The sequence below is a fragment of the Geotrypetes seraphini genome, chromosome 4, assembly GCF_902459505.1.
Source record: "Geotrypetes seraphini chromosome 4, aGeoSer1.1, whole genome shotgun sequence".
NCBI lineage: Eukaryota > Metazoa > Chordata > Amphibia > Gymnophiona > Dermophiidae > Geotrypetes > Geotrypetes seraphini.
Genome location: NC_047087.1, coordinates 154,697,454 through 154,714,127, shown reverse-complemented (window position 1 = coordinate 154,714,127; position 16,674 = coordinate 154,697,454). Strand labels below are relative to the sequence as shown.

Sequence of the window (16,674 nt, the reverse complement as noted above, 5' to 3'; positions counted from 1 at the left end):
GGCTTCCCCCCTGGCCTGCAGAAGATCGCTGGTAGGTAAAATGATTTTATTTTCAATATAGTGATTGAAATGTTTCAGTTTTGAGAATTTATATCTGCTGTGTATATTGTGTGGAAAAAATTACATTACAAATAGTAAAGAGAATGGGATCTGAGGCAGAGCTTGGGTGGGCCTAGGGAGCTCTGTGGTTGGGGTACTCAGTTGATATTTGTTAGACTTAGGGTGTACTTAGCTTGAAGTAGTTGAGAAACACTGCTGTAAGCAATCAACTGGCGTCAGTGCCTCTCCTTCTCTCCGGCTCTCTTCCCTGCTGGCACCCCCTACTAGCATCTCAGGGCCCATCTGGAGGGCCTCTGCACATGCACGGCCGTCAATGTGATGATGTCACGCATATGCGTGATGTCATCACAGCGATATCTGCACACTTCTGGGTGCCTCAAGCAGTGGCCACTACCTTTAGTGTGTCCCAGCTCAAGAAAGTTTGAGAGACGCTGCTCTATTTTACTTTTAATTTTTTTATTGCCTAACTGATTTTGCTGAAATAAAAAAGAGAACTACAATGATATAACCTATTGAAACCCAAGTTTACCTTTCCCAGACAGTTTTTCACAGGGTTGGCAAATTTTGCTGATTGATGTACAGTGAGACCAATCCTCATTGACTTTATCTGAGTGAGAGTGAGGGAAGTACACTGCGTAGGGAGGGGGGGTTGTTTTATTGAAATGTAAATTGATATTAAGTGGTTTTTCTAATTTATATTTGGAAAATTAAATAATTTTTTTTAAATTCAGATCTCCTTGTCTCTCCCACAACTTCTATCCTCTTCAGTTCACCTGATCACCTATCTCACTATGCCCCTATTAGTTTTTATATATTTATTTTTATTTCTATCATATCCTACTCTTTATTTTCTTGTCTTCTCCTCACATGGGTACATGGGCCAACTGTACATGTTAACCAGTGAGTATGTGTGTATACAAATAGCTTTGAAGAAAACAATTTTTTTTTCTTCTCTCAAACACTTTTTTCTGGTTTTATGATTGAGTAGTCAATATTCATTTTAATGCATCTTTAAATTGCTTGCTAAAGTTTTTACTTCACTTTTCCTGTCTTTGCCAGGTGGCACAGATGGCATCGGGAAGGCTTATGCAGAAGAATTGGCAAGCCGTGATATGAATATCATCCTGATCAGCCATAACAGAGAAAAACTGGAAAATGTCACACAAGCCATTATGAAGACCTATCAGGTTGAAGCTTCTTTTATAGTAGCAGATTTCAGCAAGGGCCGGGAGGTTTACTTGCCTATTCAAAAGACCCTAAGCAGCATAGAGATTGGTATCTTAGTGAATAATGTAGATGTGTTTTATGACTATCCACAGTATTTTACCAAGATCCCTGAGGAGAAACTCTGGGATATCATCAACGTAAACATTACTGCTGCTAGTATGATGATACATATGGTGCTGCCAGGAATGGTCACTAGAAGAAAAGGAGCTATTGTCAATATATCATCTGCATCGTGCTGCAAACCCACCCCTCAGGTGGCTGCCTATTCAGCTTCAAAGGTAATGATAATGTGTGTCACATTCAAGCTGGTTTTGAAACATTTTTATTCTTATTTATCACCTTAATTTATGGAATTGGATCCTAAGAGGGTTAGACGGTATATAAATTTTTAAAATAAATAAATAAAAGGTATCATATTTGCTACTGTTTTAAGAGAAGATGAGTCACCCTTACAGGAATCTCAATAGAGAAGCACCCCTACAGGAATCTCAATAGAGAAGCAAGGAGTAAGGCACATAAACCAGGATCCACCAATGCTTTTACTCCTGGTGGAATTCTGCATTAAAAATATTCAAAATTCTGCACACAAATTTAGCAAATTCTTCAAGTTTATTTGTCAAAATTTAAACAATATTTATCCCAGGACAAGCAGGCAGCATATTCTCACTTATGAGTGACATCATCCACAGAGCCCCAGTACAGACAGCTGCAAAAGTGCATTGGCACTTCAAGAACTTTAGAAAGTTCACAACTGACCACACTGTGCATGCGCAAGTGCCTTCCCGCCCGACGTAGGTTCTTAGTTTTTCTGCGGAGCTAAGAAGTCGTGTTTTCAAACGTTCCTTTGTTTCTGCCTTTTATTCCTTTGTTTCTGCCTTTTACCTTCCTACTCGCACTTATTTTACTTTTAATTTTTTTATTCTATTATCTACTTTCTCTCATTTCTTTGTTTAAAAAAAAAAAGACTAGCTTTTTTTATTTCTTTGCCTCACTTTCCCCTCGCGGGCGTTCGGTCAGCGGGTTCTCTTCGTTCACCTCAGCCTTGGATTTAATTTTGGCTGAGACAGTCTCCCTGTCAATGTCCTGCCTATTCATGGGATTTTTAACAAGTGCAGAAGGTTCTATCAGCACTTTTTCAATCAGACGTCGACTATCAACATAGAAGATATCGACATCGGTGTCGCAGGAGTACGACAGTGTCGCAGGTCATTATGGCATCGAGACAATGCCAGCCTTACAGCGACCTTTCATGCGGCTTGCCTATCTTCCATTGAAGGTCACATCTTATCCAGATCACCCTCTTTGAGTTGAGCCGCGACACTGATGGTACTGGCAGAGAAGCCTACCAGTGTCTTTGTTTCACGAGCCACCAGCTTTCCAGCTGGTGTCGTAGGTCACTCTGTTATCGAGTCCATTCATGCCGACTACGCGACCATTCCTCTAGCGGCTCCTGCCTTCTCCACTAAGAGTTGCATCAGTCACTCTCTTTGGAATGGGCTGTGACACTGATTGTACCGGCAAAATAGCCAATGGTACTGGTGTTTTTTTTCTCTTCAAGAACAGCTTGAGCCTTTTTTTACCTGACAGCGACTATTTCAGTACCGGGCCAATCTGAACGTGACCCCATGCAGCTTTCCAATACCTTTGATGCTTCATTGATGCACTATCATGGTTCCTGGTACCAGTCATCTTGACCATCCAGTTGTGCATCGAAGCATCATTTCTCTTCTTCAAGACACTCTATGTAAACCACTTTGGGAATAAAACGGTATATAAATTTTAAAAATAAATAAATAGCAGTTCCAAGAATGTTTATTCTCCATATCCTGAGAAATGCAAGAACCCTACAGAAGCTTCGCCTTTGTCATCGGTTTGACACCATTCCAAGTGGCGTTCTTCATCAATCTTTATTGATTCTACCCTTCGATTTGATTCCAATGTGGACATTTCTCATTCTATGACAGAGGCTTCTGGTTCTCCTAAGGCACAATCTTCTTGGAAGATTCCTCCTAGAGAGACATCTTCTACTGAGAGCTTTTATTTTTGCTATATGAACACGGACTCTCCTGTCAACCTGGTTTTGTTCCTGATGTTTTTGTGCTGATTTTTTACAGTTTTTAGCTTCATCTCAGCCTTCAATGCAGCTCTTCAGGCATCACTTAACTGGTCTCCTTCACGAGCTTATCCTTCTGGACAATTAGATCTTATATTCTCCATCCAAGGTGTATACTTTAGTTCTGACAGAGGAGAGGAGCATACTATGGACAGATTTGCCACCATCTCTATCAGTATCTACTAGTGCTGCCCGATTCCGGAAAAAATATTTTTATTCAATTCGATTCAGCCTATTGAATTGATTTTTCGATTCGATTCAATTTTCCTGTCCAATTGGGTATTTTTTTTCAGACATCCTGGTGTGTTTATTTTATAGCCTCTTCACCCCTTTTATAGCCTCTTCACCCCCTTTGCTCTCTCCTACCCACACTGGCACTGTGGTGTAAACAAAATAAACAAAAAATACCTTTCCTCTCTGTTAAATCCTAGCTCATATTCATGGTTCAAATCTGACATATTGTAATCACAAAACAGAAAATAAAATTATTTTTCTACCTTTTGTTGGTCCCAGGCTCTGGTTGTCTTCTAATAACTCACTTGCCAGGGTCTCCTGCTCTTTTGTCGTTTCCTTCTTTCTCCGTGCTAACCATCCATCTTCCATCTCTGTCTTCCCCTTCCCTCCCCTGGAGGTCTGGCATCTTTCCTTTTTCATCTCCATCCCTGCAGCTGCAACGATGGACCCCCCCCCCCATCCCCAGATCCACCATCTCTCCTTTTCTCAACTACCCTTTCATCCAGCATCTCTCCCTCCTTCCCCTCCACCCCAGGGTCCACCAGTTCTCCCTTTCTCTTCCCAACTACCCTCCTATCCAGTATCTTTATCCCCCACCCCCTCTCCACACCATCCCTTGTGTCCAACTTCTCTCCCTTTCTGTTCCTTCCCTCCCTAAATCCCATTATTCACCATCTCTCTCCCAGTCAGATCCTTCATCATTTTCAAGGAAGCACGACATCCAGATTTTTACCCAGTACTCTGCTCTTTGTTTCCGTCCTGTTCTCACTGGTTTCTCTTGGTGTCTCTTTTTAACATTTCCTCTTCCCCCAACCAAACTCCAGTAGTTTCTATGACTAGCTCCCCACAGATCAATCTCTCCCCCTCCAGCCTATCCCACTCATGTGGGCCCAGCAGTTTCTCTGACTAGCTCCAGTCCCCACAGGTCAATCTCTCCCCCTCCAGCCTATCCCACTTATGTGGGCCCAGCAGTTTCTCTGACTAGCTCCAGTCCCCACAGGTCAATCTCTCTCCCTCCAGCCTGTCCCACTCATCTGGGCCCGCTCACCTGTCCAGAACTCTATTCTCCCATCCCCCGCGGGATCCTTTACTTGCTTGCTGCACTTTCACTTTTGGGGTCTTGCGGGCAGTGTGAGTGAAGCAAACACGATGCCTTCAGCAGCCCCAGAAGACTATCACTCAGCTACAGTTTCCTGTCCCTGCATAGGTGAGAATTCTCCCACAGACAATGCTCGGACTGGAAAAGCATCACGAATGGAGTGCCACAGGGTTCAGTGCTTGGACCCTTGCTCTTCAACATATTTATAAACGACCTGGAAATTGGTATGACAAGCAAAATAATTAAATTTGCGGACAATGTGAAGTTATTCAGAGTGGTTAAGACGCAGAAGGATTGCGAAGACCTGCAACGTGACATAAACATGCTTGAGAAATGGGCTGCGACATGGCAAATGAGGTTTAATGTGGATAAGTGTAAGGTGATGCATGTCAGTAACAAAAATCTTATACATGAATACAGGATGTCTGGTGCGATACTCGGAGAGACCCCCCAGGAAAGAGACCTGAGAGTACCTGTCGACAAGTCGATGAAGCCATCTGCGCAATGTGCGGCGGCTGCGAAAAGGGTGAACAGAATGTTAGGAATGATTAAAAAGAGAATCACAAGCAGATCGGAGAAGGTTATCAGGCCGTTGTACCGGGCCGTGGTATGCCCTTACCTGGAATACTACGTCCAGCACTGGTCGCCGTACATAAAGAAGGACACGGTACTACTCGAAAGGGTCCAGAGAAGAATGACTAAAATGGTTAAGGGGCTGGAGCAGTTGCTGTACAGTGACAGATTAGAGAAACTGGGCCTCTTCTCCCTTGAAAAGAGGAGGCTGAAAGGGGACATGATCGAAACATTCAAGATAATAAAGGGAATAGACTTAGTAGATAGAGACAGGTTGTTCACCCTCTCCAAAGTAGAGAGAACGAGAGGGTACTCTCTAAAGTTAAAATGGGATAGATTCCGTACAAACATAAGGAAGTTTTTCTTCATCCAGAGAGGTGGAAAACTGGAACGCTCTTCCGGAGGCTGTTATAGGGGAAAACACCCTCCAGGGATTCAAGGTAAAGTTAGACAAGTTCCTGCTGAACCAGAACGTACGCAGGTAAAGCTAGTCTCAGTTTGGGCACTGGTCTTTGACCTAAGGGCCGCCGCGTAAGCGGACTGCTGGACATGATGGACCACTGGTCTGACCTAGCAGTGGCAATTCTTATGTTCTTATTTAGATGCACAACATGGGAGTCTTTCATCCATTCGACCCCCTGACAGTTGTTGGTGGAACACTGATCTCCTCCATTAGCCACTGTTCCGCCCTACCTGAACCTGCTCCTCGCTCTTCACAGCCCACAAATTCCGACATTCCACAGTGTGTAAACTGTGCCAGGAAGCCAAAATCCCGCCCTAACACTCGAAAGGCAGCCTTCTCTGTGGTCAGACGCTGTAACAGAGGAAAAGGTTTCGGGGCTCGGTGAACACGTGCAGTGCTCTTGGGGAGATAGTAGGGTAAATAAGTACCAGATCCCGCAGGAGGGGAGGGGTGGAATAGAGCTCCGGACAGATGCGTGGGTCCTTTCATTGAAGACAACTGGCATAGCTCATGCACTTCCTGACTGACCCCCACCCGAATCGGTGAGGCGATTTTTTTTAAAAACTAATCAATTTGAATCCGTTCATCCAAAGTGAGTCGGTGAATCAATTCAAATCGCGAATCAGGCAGCACTTGTATCTACTACTGACTGGCCTCTCCGTCTTCTATCTACGATGGGGAATCTAACATGGGTGTAAAGTCTGTAAGTTAGATTCCTCCATATCTTTTTCATTATAGATTTTCAGCACACAGCTGACACAGAAGATAGTTTGGTCCGCTTATAGTACTTTTGAGTTGACGTCCATAGCTTCTTCTATGTCGGAGACCATGAGATGACTGTCACAAAAAAAAAAAAGAGTCAACCCCAATCCACTGTTCCCATGATTGGTGTTTCTGGTGCCCTTGGTCCAGATTTCAAGTTGACTCCTGATAGTGCATGTTTCCTTCGACAGGACAACTTCCTTGGCACACATTTACCATTCATAATTCACTGTGACAACTTCAGGATTCCACAATGGGGTATCGAGCCTGTAAGGTGGCTCATTTTCCTGTTGCTTTGCTACCATTCTGTCATGCTATGGCGGGAACTAACATGGGTGAAGAACCTGTAAGTTAGTTTCCCCGCCACTTCAGACCCTTCCTCTGTTTTTTCTGCAACGCAGGATCAACCAGGTGTTTTTCTTCAAACATGCTCTGTACCATCAATGTTAGTACCTTCAAACAGGCATCTATTACCCTCAAGTTTTTTGCTCCTATACCCCTTCTCTTGATTTTCACATGCCGGAGATTTGAGAGTGGAGGAGGCCAATACATCCTTTTTAGGATGTTTTTTCCATATTCTTTCAATTGTACATCAGGGGCCCATCCCCCTTTTTAGTCCATCAATAGCTCACATGTTACCCTGCGTAACTTTTTCTTCCCTCTCTGATCGCAACACCTGCTTATGCTCTCTCAATCTCATGCAGTTTTCTCTTTGACTTCTGGTGCACCCTGCATATAGAATATTACTCATATTTCTATGGGGGGGGCGTGGCCTGGATGCATAGCAGAGCAGACATGTGATCTCTGGCTCTCCTCCTCCCTGCACTTTTAGATTATTATCTACAATAATTTTTCCTCTTCAAAAATGTCAAAATCTGATTGAATTTGATGTAGTATGAAAGTGCTGTTTGATTTTATTATGATATTTTCTTGCACTTCGTATAAGTTATTATATAAAATCAATAAAAATTATAAATTGGACAGATTTTTATTTGCATGGCATCATTACCATTGAACACTTCTATTGCTCAGTCTTGCCTTCCGTTTTTAGGGTATCAAGGGGCCTAATTGTCAGCACAGTGAGGGGAAGGGAGGCCAGTCATCATCTTCAAATGTTTTTCTTCGGCGGGAAGACCCTCTTCCCTGGAGCCAGCCATCTCTCTTCAGCCTCTTAAAGGGCTTTGGGTTCCAGCTTATGACTTCATTCCTCAGCACACCTAGGGGAATGAGCCCAGTGAGATCAGCACATGTCAGAAAGCGCACCTTATAATATCTCAGCTATTCAACCCTTGCAAATCCTGTCTAATCCTACCTAAAAACACATACTTAATCTCTCACTCTTACATCTACAAACAGGTCCCACCTGACGCAAACTATGGAATCTCCTAGAAACAACCTCCTAACCTATCTGACCTTATATTTAATCTGCTCTAGACTCTGCTCTTTTAGAGCATCAGCCTTTGAACTATCCCCTCCCACCACTCCTACTACAGGCAATTAAGATTTGATAGTTTCCATCGTCCATACCTTCCCCACAATGATTGTTCAGAGCCAGGCCCTTTTCAAATTCAAGTACTACATACCACCCGCCACCTCTCCAAAACCATTCCCAAAAGACAACGCCTGTTGAAAAGCATAACACTAACAGAACCCACCCTCACACCAGCCTTATACACCATCTCATGGGCCTATCTTAACATTTTCTCCATCAGGAACAAAGCCCAATTAGTGAAAGATTGGCAAATGTAAACTGAAACCTGTCTCATATTAGACAACAACATAATTATCAATGATATCTTACCTAACGGCTACAAAATTATCCCTTTCTCCAGAAACTTTAGAAGAGGAGGTGGTATTGCCATTATCCTTAGGGATCATTTCAACTTCAAGATCATAGACTCCAAATCAATGGAAGATTTAGAAATCTTTTCCTGCGACCTCTCGAAGCATGATCTTACAAACCACCTAAACTAAACTAAACTAAACCTTAAGTTTATATACCGCATTATCTCCACGGATGTTGTGAAGCTCGGCACGGTTTACAAGAACTTAAAATATAGGAAGAGAAGGGAAAAAAAGGTTTACATGAACTTATATATAGAAGAGAAGAGTAAGGGGGGATAGAATTACATTTTACTGAAAAGCAAGGTTTTCAGTTGCTTGCGGAATAATTGGAGGGAGCCCATGTTCCGCAGCGGGGTAGTAAGGTCATTCCAAAGACCTGTGATTCTGAAGAGAAGGGATTTTCCCAGTTTGCTTGCATAGCAAATACCGTGTAGAGAGGGGAAGGATAATTTATACCTTTGGGCGAGTCTGGTAGAGTCAGGACTCGAGGAGTTATAAGATAGTGGGATTAAGGGAGGAAGGATGCCATGAATGATCTTAAAGCCAGGCAGGAGCATTTGAAATGGATTCTGGAAATCACTGGGAGCCAGTGAAGTTTGGCTAGGAGTAGGGAGACATGGTCAGACTTGCATTTTGCAAAGATCAACTTGGCTGCAGTATTCTGGATTAGCTGGAGTCTTTGAAGACTTTTTTTTGATAGCTTAAGTAGATGGCATTGCAGTAGTCTAATTTGGAGAGGATGATGGATTGGACAAGGACGGCGAAATGTTGTTGGCAAAAATAGGATCTTACTTTCCTCAGCATGTGAAGGCTGAAAAAGCATGATTTTAGCCAAGGAGTTGAGGTGGTCCTTGAGGGAGAGAGAAGAATCGATAATGATGCCAAGGATCTTGCTTGAGAACTCAAGCTGCAGTGCAGCGCTGAGGGTTGTGCGAAGAGGGTGGGCAGGTGTTCTAATTTTGGGCTGAGCCAGAGTAATTTTGTTTTTGATTCATTCAATTTCATCTGTACCGAGAAAGACCAAGAATGGAGTCTCATTATGCAAGCTGTAATGTTCTCATGGAGGTTGGTGAGGTTCTGGTCTGTCTCAAGGAGGACAAGGATGTCATCAGCGTATGTGTAGATTGTTTCAAGGAGGGATAATTGGAGGAGTTTTAGGGAGGACATATAGATGTTAAAGAGAATAGGGGATAGGGGTGATCCCTGAGGGACACCTCAAGATGGAGTCCAAGGAACGGACATGGTGCCATTTGTGTTGATAGTAGAAGAGCGAGAGCGTAGGAAGTTTGTTTTACAATCCTCCTAAGAAATGGAATAAAGTCAGTAAAGACTTCTTCGAATTTCTCCTACTAAGTGCATCCAAGGACAAAAACAATCTGTTGCTTGGTGACATCAACCTCCACCTAGAGCAATAGTAAAAGATGTATTCTCTTTCTTGACATCCCTCTCCTCCACCCATTTTAACTTAACAAATGTAACCTGGACTTACACCATCTGGTCGGACCATCTGATGGCTAACTTTCACATCCTAAGGAACAACACCCTCCCCCCCCAATAGTTACAATAAAATACAGAAAGAGAAAACCCAACCACAAGTTTCAGACCTTTAAATCCCACAGAATTCTGGTCCTACTTTGACACACTATTCAATTTTAACACTGATAAGGAGTTCAATTCTAATTGGATCAACTTTAGCAATCAATCTTTGACAAATTTGCACCCTAATGAAAGGAAAAAATGAGACAACACATAATTGATGGCTGGTACGACACAGAACTAACAACACTAAAACCAAAAGGTACAACTAGAAAGAATATGGAACAAAAAAGGATTAAAAAAAAGCGAGGAAAAAAAAACTTTGCAAATGGTCTTTAAGTTATGGTACATAAGGAACATAAGAACTGCCTTCTCCGGATCAGACCTTCGGTCCATCAAGTCCGGCGATCCGCACACGCGGAGGCCCTGCCAGGTGTACACCTGGCTTAATTTATAGTCCACCATATCCTTATATGCCTCTCTTAAGGAGATATGCATCTAGTTTGCTCTTGAAGCCTAAGACGGTCGATTCCGTCATAATCTCCTCTGGGAGGGCATAATAATTTTCCATAGGCTTCATAAATTAGATTGCAACTTTGGTCGAGGTACTTTCTAATTATATATACTGATGGGAAGGAAGGGATTTACTTTTATTATTAATTGGATTCATAGTAAAATGAATTATAGTTTCTTTAAATCAATTTTAATGAGCTATACTTAGAATGATTAAATTTTTGTGAAATCTGGTGAGTCCAGTTATGGTTTGTTGTGGTTGATATTTTGAATTGTTGCAAAATTTATGGTGGGAATTGATGCTGTGGTTCAGTGGAATGAATGAATCTATGAATGGATGACTGAATTAGAAAATGAGTGTGTCCTGATATATTAAATTTTAAAGTATTAGATAGGAATTTATTTTTTATTTTTTTTTTCATTTTCAAACATTTTTTTGAAAAATCAAAGCAGTACAAAAATGCCGAGAAAAAAAAAATTTACAGCAAGCATCATAACATATACCCCCCAACTCAAAACAGCAAACTGATAAACAAGAACTCTTCCAGTACAATGTGCAAATAAAACAACCCAAAAGAAGCCTCCACCCATCCCAACTTCCTCACCCCAGAGGCCACAATACACAATACAACAGACAGGTTAATGGATGCAACAGATGAAAACAACACTAAACAAAATCGACAAAAAGGGATTGAATGAACCTTATTCCAAAATCAAAGGGAGTGCTGTCACCAGGGTACCTAAGGGTTGGACCAGTTCTTGCTGAACCAGAACGAACGCAGGTAGGGCTTGTCTCGGTTAGGGCACAGGTCTTTGACCTGGGGGCCACCGCATGAGCGGACTGCTGAGCACGATGGATCACTGGTCTGACCCAGCAGCGGCAATTCTTATGTTCTTATAAGAAGCAAGCGTATTATGCCTCAATGCTGTCAGTTTAGACATTAATTGTAAATAATCCAAGCGAGAATATATAGTTGGCAAAACAGGGACCTTAGAACGCAACACTGTGCCAAAGTCAACCTAGCAGCCGTAAATACATAGGCCACTAACTTCTCTAATCTCTCACTGTACAGCAACTCCTCCAGTCCCTTAACCATTTTAGTCACTCTTCTCTGGACCCTCTCGAGTAGTACCGTGTCCTTCTTCATGCAAATACCTTGGGCGATAATAAATTTTAAAAACCATCATGTGATGCAATAAGAAGAGCCAAAAAAAATATATAACAATTGAGGCAAAAGCATCATTTTTGTAGCCGACACTCGACTTATCCAACTAAGATTCAATCCCTCCCATCGCTCTAAGTCATCAAACAAAGCATGCAAACGTGCCGAAAAATTATATCTAATATAAATGCGCATGATCTGCAGTGAGATTCACACCTAAATAGATAATAAAATGTGTAGCCCAGGAAAATGGAAAGCAGACTATACGCTGAATTGGCCAGTTGTCTGCAGAGTAAGATTTAAAATTTCAGACTTTTCATATTAACCACCCGAAATCCCGAAAGAGGGCCAAATGTGTCCAATTCCTGAATCACCATAGGCAAGGAACTTTCTGGGTCACACAGAAGAGTAAGATATCATCAGCGTATAGTAAGATTTTATATTGCTGGGCTCCTAAACAAATCCCCTTAATGTCCTCCCGGTGACGAATCCAACTCGCAAAAGGTTCCAAAGAAAGGGCAAACAGCAAAGGAGATAGGGCACAACCCTGATAAGTCCCACATTCCAGGGTAATAGCTGGCAACAAAGTCCCATTAAGTTTGAATCGGAGAGAAGGGAACCATACAGCAATTGAAGCCATTCATAAAAACGCTCTATAATACCCATCGGCGCAAAAAACTGCAAAAAGGTACACCCAACCTCACCCGATCGAATGCTTTTTCAGTGTCCAGAGATAAGATCAAGGCAGGGGGAGCCCTCCTGGCGCACATGCCACATCAAATGTAAACCAGATTTAATATTATCAAATGTCTGTCTTTGAGAAATAAAGCCAGCCTGATCCACGTGAACTAAGTGTGGCATATATGCCTGCAATCTTAAAGCCAAAATTTTTGTAAAGATTTTATAATCAACATTAAGCAACGAGATCGGCCTATATGCTGCACAAGAAGCCGGATCTTATAAATTAACGTCACTGCTGCAGTATGTCAAGTAGAAGGCAACGGGTGAGTCACGTCAAAATGATTAAACATACGAACTAAAACAGGTACCAAAAATTGCTGGAAAGTTTTATAAAACTGATTAGAAAAACCATCCAATCCCGGTGCAGTGTTCAAAGAGAGAGAATGAATAACCTCTTCAACCTCAACCACAGTGATAGGTCTAGAAAGATAAGCGGCTTTCCCCTCCGACAAAGAGTCCAAGGGGGCCTGAGCTAAATATGCTGCAATCTCCGGTTCCACAGAAGCCGGATCCTTTCGATAAAGATCTGTATAAAAGCCTGCCCCATATCTTATACAGAGGCACAGCTGACTCCCGCAGAATCAACAATATAAGAAATATTATGTCTAGTAGCTTGAGTTTTTAATTTATGTGCCAAAAGCTTACTACCCCTATTATTATATTCAAAATATTATTGACGCGTCTTCCGCAACGCTACCTCAATATTAGCCAATTTCTAACTCCTTCAAAATCTAAGCGTATTTTAGCTAAGTGAGCATTATCCTGGGGAGATCTTACGATGTCTCTTAACCCGAGCTTCAAAAGCCGAAAGTTTCCCGCCGCTAGCAAATTTCAGCTTTTTAGTTTTTCTTTTTTACATGGGACTGCAACACAATAACTTTCTCCCGAAGAACAGCTTTCATATCTATCGCATGACAGAATGGGATCAATATCATTAATATCATTTAATTTAAGATAATCTATATATCTTTATTCAATTGTGTCAACAGCCGAGGGGGTCTGCTAACAAACTATTATTAAAACTCCAATAAGCTGCCGGATGGGGATTGGCTAGCACTCCCTAACTGCAAATTTATAGCAGCATGGCCAAGTCAAAGTAGTAGTATGGATCTCACAATCCCGGATAAACCGACATAACGTTCCATCTCCAAACCAGTAATCAAGGCGAGAGTCCGTATCATGTACAGAAGAATGATATGTAATAGTCCCATTCCCCTGGATGTAAAAGACGCCAAATATCTTGGAGTCCCCAGTGGGTAATCAGCATATGCAGTCTCTTATTGATCAACTGCAGCAACTGAGGACTTACGAGAGAAACTATCATACAGAGGGTCCATTACCAAATTACAATCTCATCCCAACAATAAGCCCTCTATATATGGTTGAAAGAATGGGTGAAACTGGGTGAAAAATTTCCCCCTGTCCTGAATTAGGAGAATAAAAAAATTACAAGGCGTATATACCCTGATCCGCAATAGAAATGCAAAGCAGGATATAGCGCCCCTCTGTGTCATGCATCTCCTGCAACACCCGTGCCTGCACACTATTATGTATGAGAATAGCAACCCCCGTGTCTTTTTAGCCTGCTGAATTTGAGGCAAAGTAAAGATGTGAAAACCCGGGGGGGGCACAATATATGCTCATGGCGTGGCAACAGGTGAATCTCCTGCAAAAATAACAATTTGAACCTTAAGGCGCAGTCAACTCTTTATACAGGAGATGGCGCTTCATCAGGACATTAAGCCCCCGTACATTAAGGGATACAAATGTCAAGGCCCCCATACATTCACATACAAAACAAAATAGCTACCATATACATCCTCAACAGCCCTCCACAATATACCACAAAAGAGGCCCCCCCCAACAATCCCCCTCCCCCATCCCACCAAAATGCCCCACACAAGAGAGTACTAACATAAAAAAAGAGAAAAAGCACCCTCCTGCAATTCTAGAAAGGAAGGGCCCAGCTCTACACACCCTCCCAAAACTAATGAACCCTCCAGCCAAAAAGACCGGGGTGCAGGATGATACCCTCTTTGACAATCTATCAAAATCAAAACATCAACCCTCATACATCCCTAACGTAGGGCACACAGTGAAAAAGCCCTGCCAAACCAGCAGTGCACCATAAGTGCTACAGACAAAGCAAGCAATCAAATCCCCAATAAACCAGGGTCTTCAAGAGCCAGACTGTAACTGCTGTTTCGGATCCAACGATTGACGTTTCAGACGTCCACCTTCCCTTGCGAATACACTTGCACCGAGGCCTCAAGAGTCCAGGCCCACGAAGCCGAGCCTCAGAGGAAGAGGACTCTCCAAATTGTACTCCAGGAAATATCAGGGAAGCTTCTGCAGAGAGCGCACTGTACGCAAAGAACCTCCAGATAGAAAAGGAGGGCAAAGGGATGATGCCATCTATATTTAATTTTTTTATCAATTAAATAAGGGCTTCAATTCCGCCCGCCGTGGCAAGGTAACAGCAGATAAAACTTTATAAATTTCATATTCCACTGAATCCAGGTAAGTACCGGGAGAGATCTGGCCTTCTGAATAATAGCTTCCTTGATTTAAAGTTTTTAAAGCAGACCACAATATCTCAGGGCGTATTAGCCAAGGAGAAGCTAGAGGCTCTATGAGCACATTCTATATGAATGTCTGCTCAGAGCGGATTTCCAAGTCAGCAGCCAGCCATATATGCAGCAGTCTCCGGTATACCCCGAATACGTAAATTAGCCCTTCTGCTCCTATTTCCAAGATCTTCTAATTTATCATAAATATATATCTGCTGCGTTTGTAACTCTGTTGTACGAGAATCCATAGCGGTCAATGCTGCACGTTGATCCTCCAAAGAGGTTTCCCACCTCCCCCTCATGATGTCCAAAATCCACCAACTCAGCCCCTTCATATCCGTGCAAATTTATTGAAATAAGTCCCGAACTTATGACAAGGGGTCAGGCGGGAGAGCAGACAAATTGTCCGCAACAGCTGCTGTTGTAATCAAAGGCAGAAGAGCAAGCATGCCACTCCCTGAAGACGCCATTGTAGAGGCCTCCACAGTCAGCGGGCCAAATGCAAAGTCCTTCAGCATCTTGCGGGCTGAGTGAGCCATAAAGATAGCAAAATATGCTCTAGTGTTCTCCCTAGGGCCTTTTAGCTGGGCGCTCCGCCCAGCTAATTTAGATGACCCGCCCGGCTAAATTCTGCTGTTGCCCGCCGCTGCTCAACATTAAAACAACAACAACAAAAAAAACGGCTTGGAGATTTCACGCCTTAAGCCCATAGCAACTTATGCTCCAGGGCTCTAACGTGTGCTGGTTTCCCCTTCTCTTCCCTCCGAAACCGGAAGTTATGTCCGGGGGGAAAGAGAAGGGAAGCCGACATGCACATGATAGAGCCCCGAAGCATGCGTTCGCTATGGGCTAAGGCGGTAGACAGGTCAGTGAAGCTTACAATTTGCTCTTCTTGCTAGCCGGGTTCTGCCTACTTTCTGTTTTCTTGCGAAGGCAGGACCCGGCAGCATTTCTCCCAATAGGTCGATCGCAATCTTGGGCCGATCAGCCTTCCTCTCCCTGATGTCAATTCTGCCGTCGGAGAGGAAGTTCTGGCCAGCCATCGCTGTCTGGCTGGGCCGGAAACTTCCTCTCTGATGGCAGAATTGATGTCGGGAGAGAGGAATGCTTGTCAGCCCGAAGCAGGGAGAGCTTGGGGCGGCGGCGGTGGCTTTGGGGCCTGTTCCCCGATGGCAACGGCAGTGGCAGTGGCTTGGGGAGGGCAGGGAAAAAGAAAAAAGAGGGGCAGGCAGGGAAGAGCAGAAGGAGAGAAGAGAAAAAGAAAGGGGGCTGCCGAACTTATTCCGAAGCAGAGTCGGCAGCCGCACTGAAGTTGGCAGGAAGGTCCCGCGATGACTGCATTTTCCACCTCTGTCTCCGGAAGACGTAAGTAATGTCAGAAGAGTGGACCGGCAGCTGCAGTCAATTGCGGAACCTTGCCGCAACTCCCCTGCGTCTGCTGGCCCACACTCTCCAACGTCACTTATACTCTTTCAGAGGCAACAGAAGCAGTTTAGAGGGGAGAGAGGAGAATAAGGGTCAAGGTGGTATGGAAGGGTAAGTGGAGGGAGAGAAAGGGGGCAGATGCTGATGGAATTGGTGTGCAGGGAAAGGAGAGAGAGACATAAGGGGGAAGGATACTGGATGGAATTGGGTTGGAGAGAAAGAAAGGGGGCAGGATGCTGATGGAAGTGGGGGGGAAGGGAGAGGAAAGAGTGAAATGCCAGACCATGGGAGTGTGGGAGAGGGAAGGGAAGAAGAGGAGAGAGATGCCAGACCATTGGAGAGGGAAGGGA

General features: G+C 43.4%; 1 protein-coding gene across 6 annotated transcripts in view; it reads left to right on the top strand.

Moving 5' to 3' along the window:
* HSDL1 (hydroxysteroid dehydrogenase like 1) overlaps positions 1 to 16,674 on the top strand; it is a 393,114-nt gene that overhangs the window by 117,691 nt on the left and 258,749 nt on the right. For 5 of the 6 annotated variants that reach the window (XM_033941271.1, XM_033941270.1, XM_033941272.1 and 2 more), the window contains exon 3: positions 1,120 to 1,565. In XM_033941271.1, coding sequence (XP_033797162.1) covers positions 1,120 to 1,565 — 446 coding nt within the window. The remainder of the gene's footprint in view (positions 1 to 1,119; positions 1,566 to 16,674) is intronic. The other variant, XM_033941274.1, reaches the window with a different exon arrangement.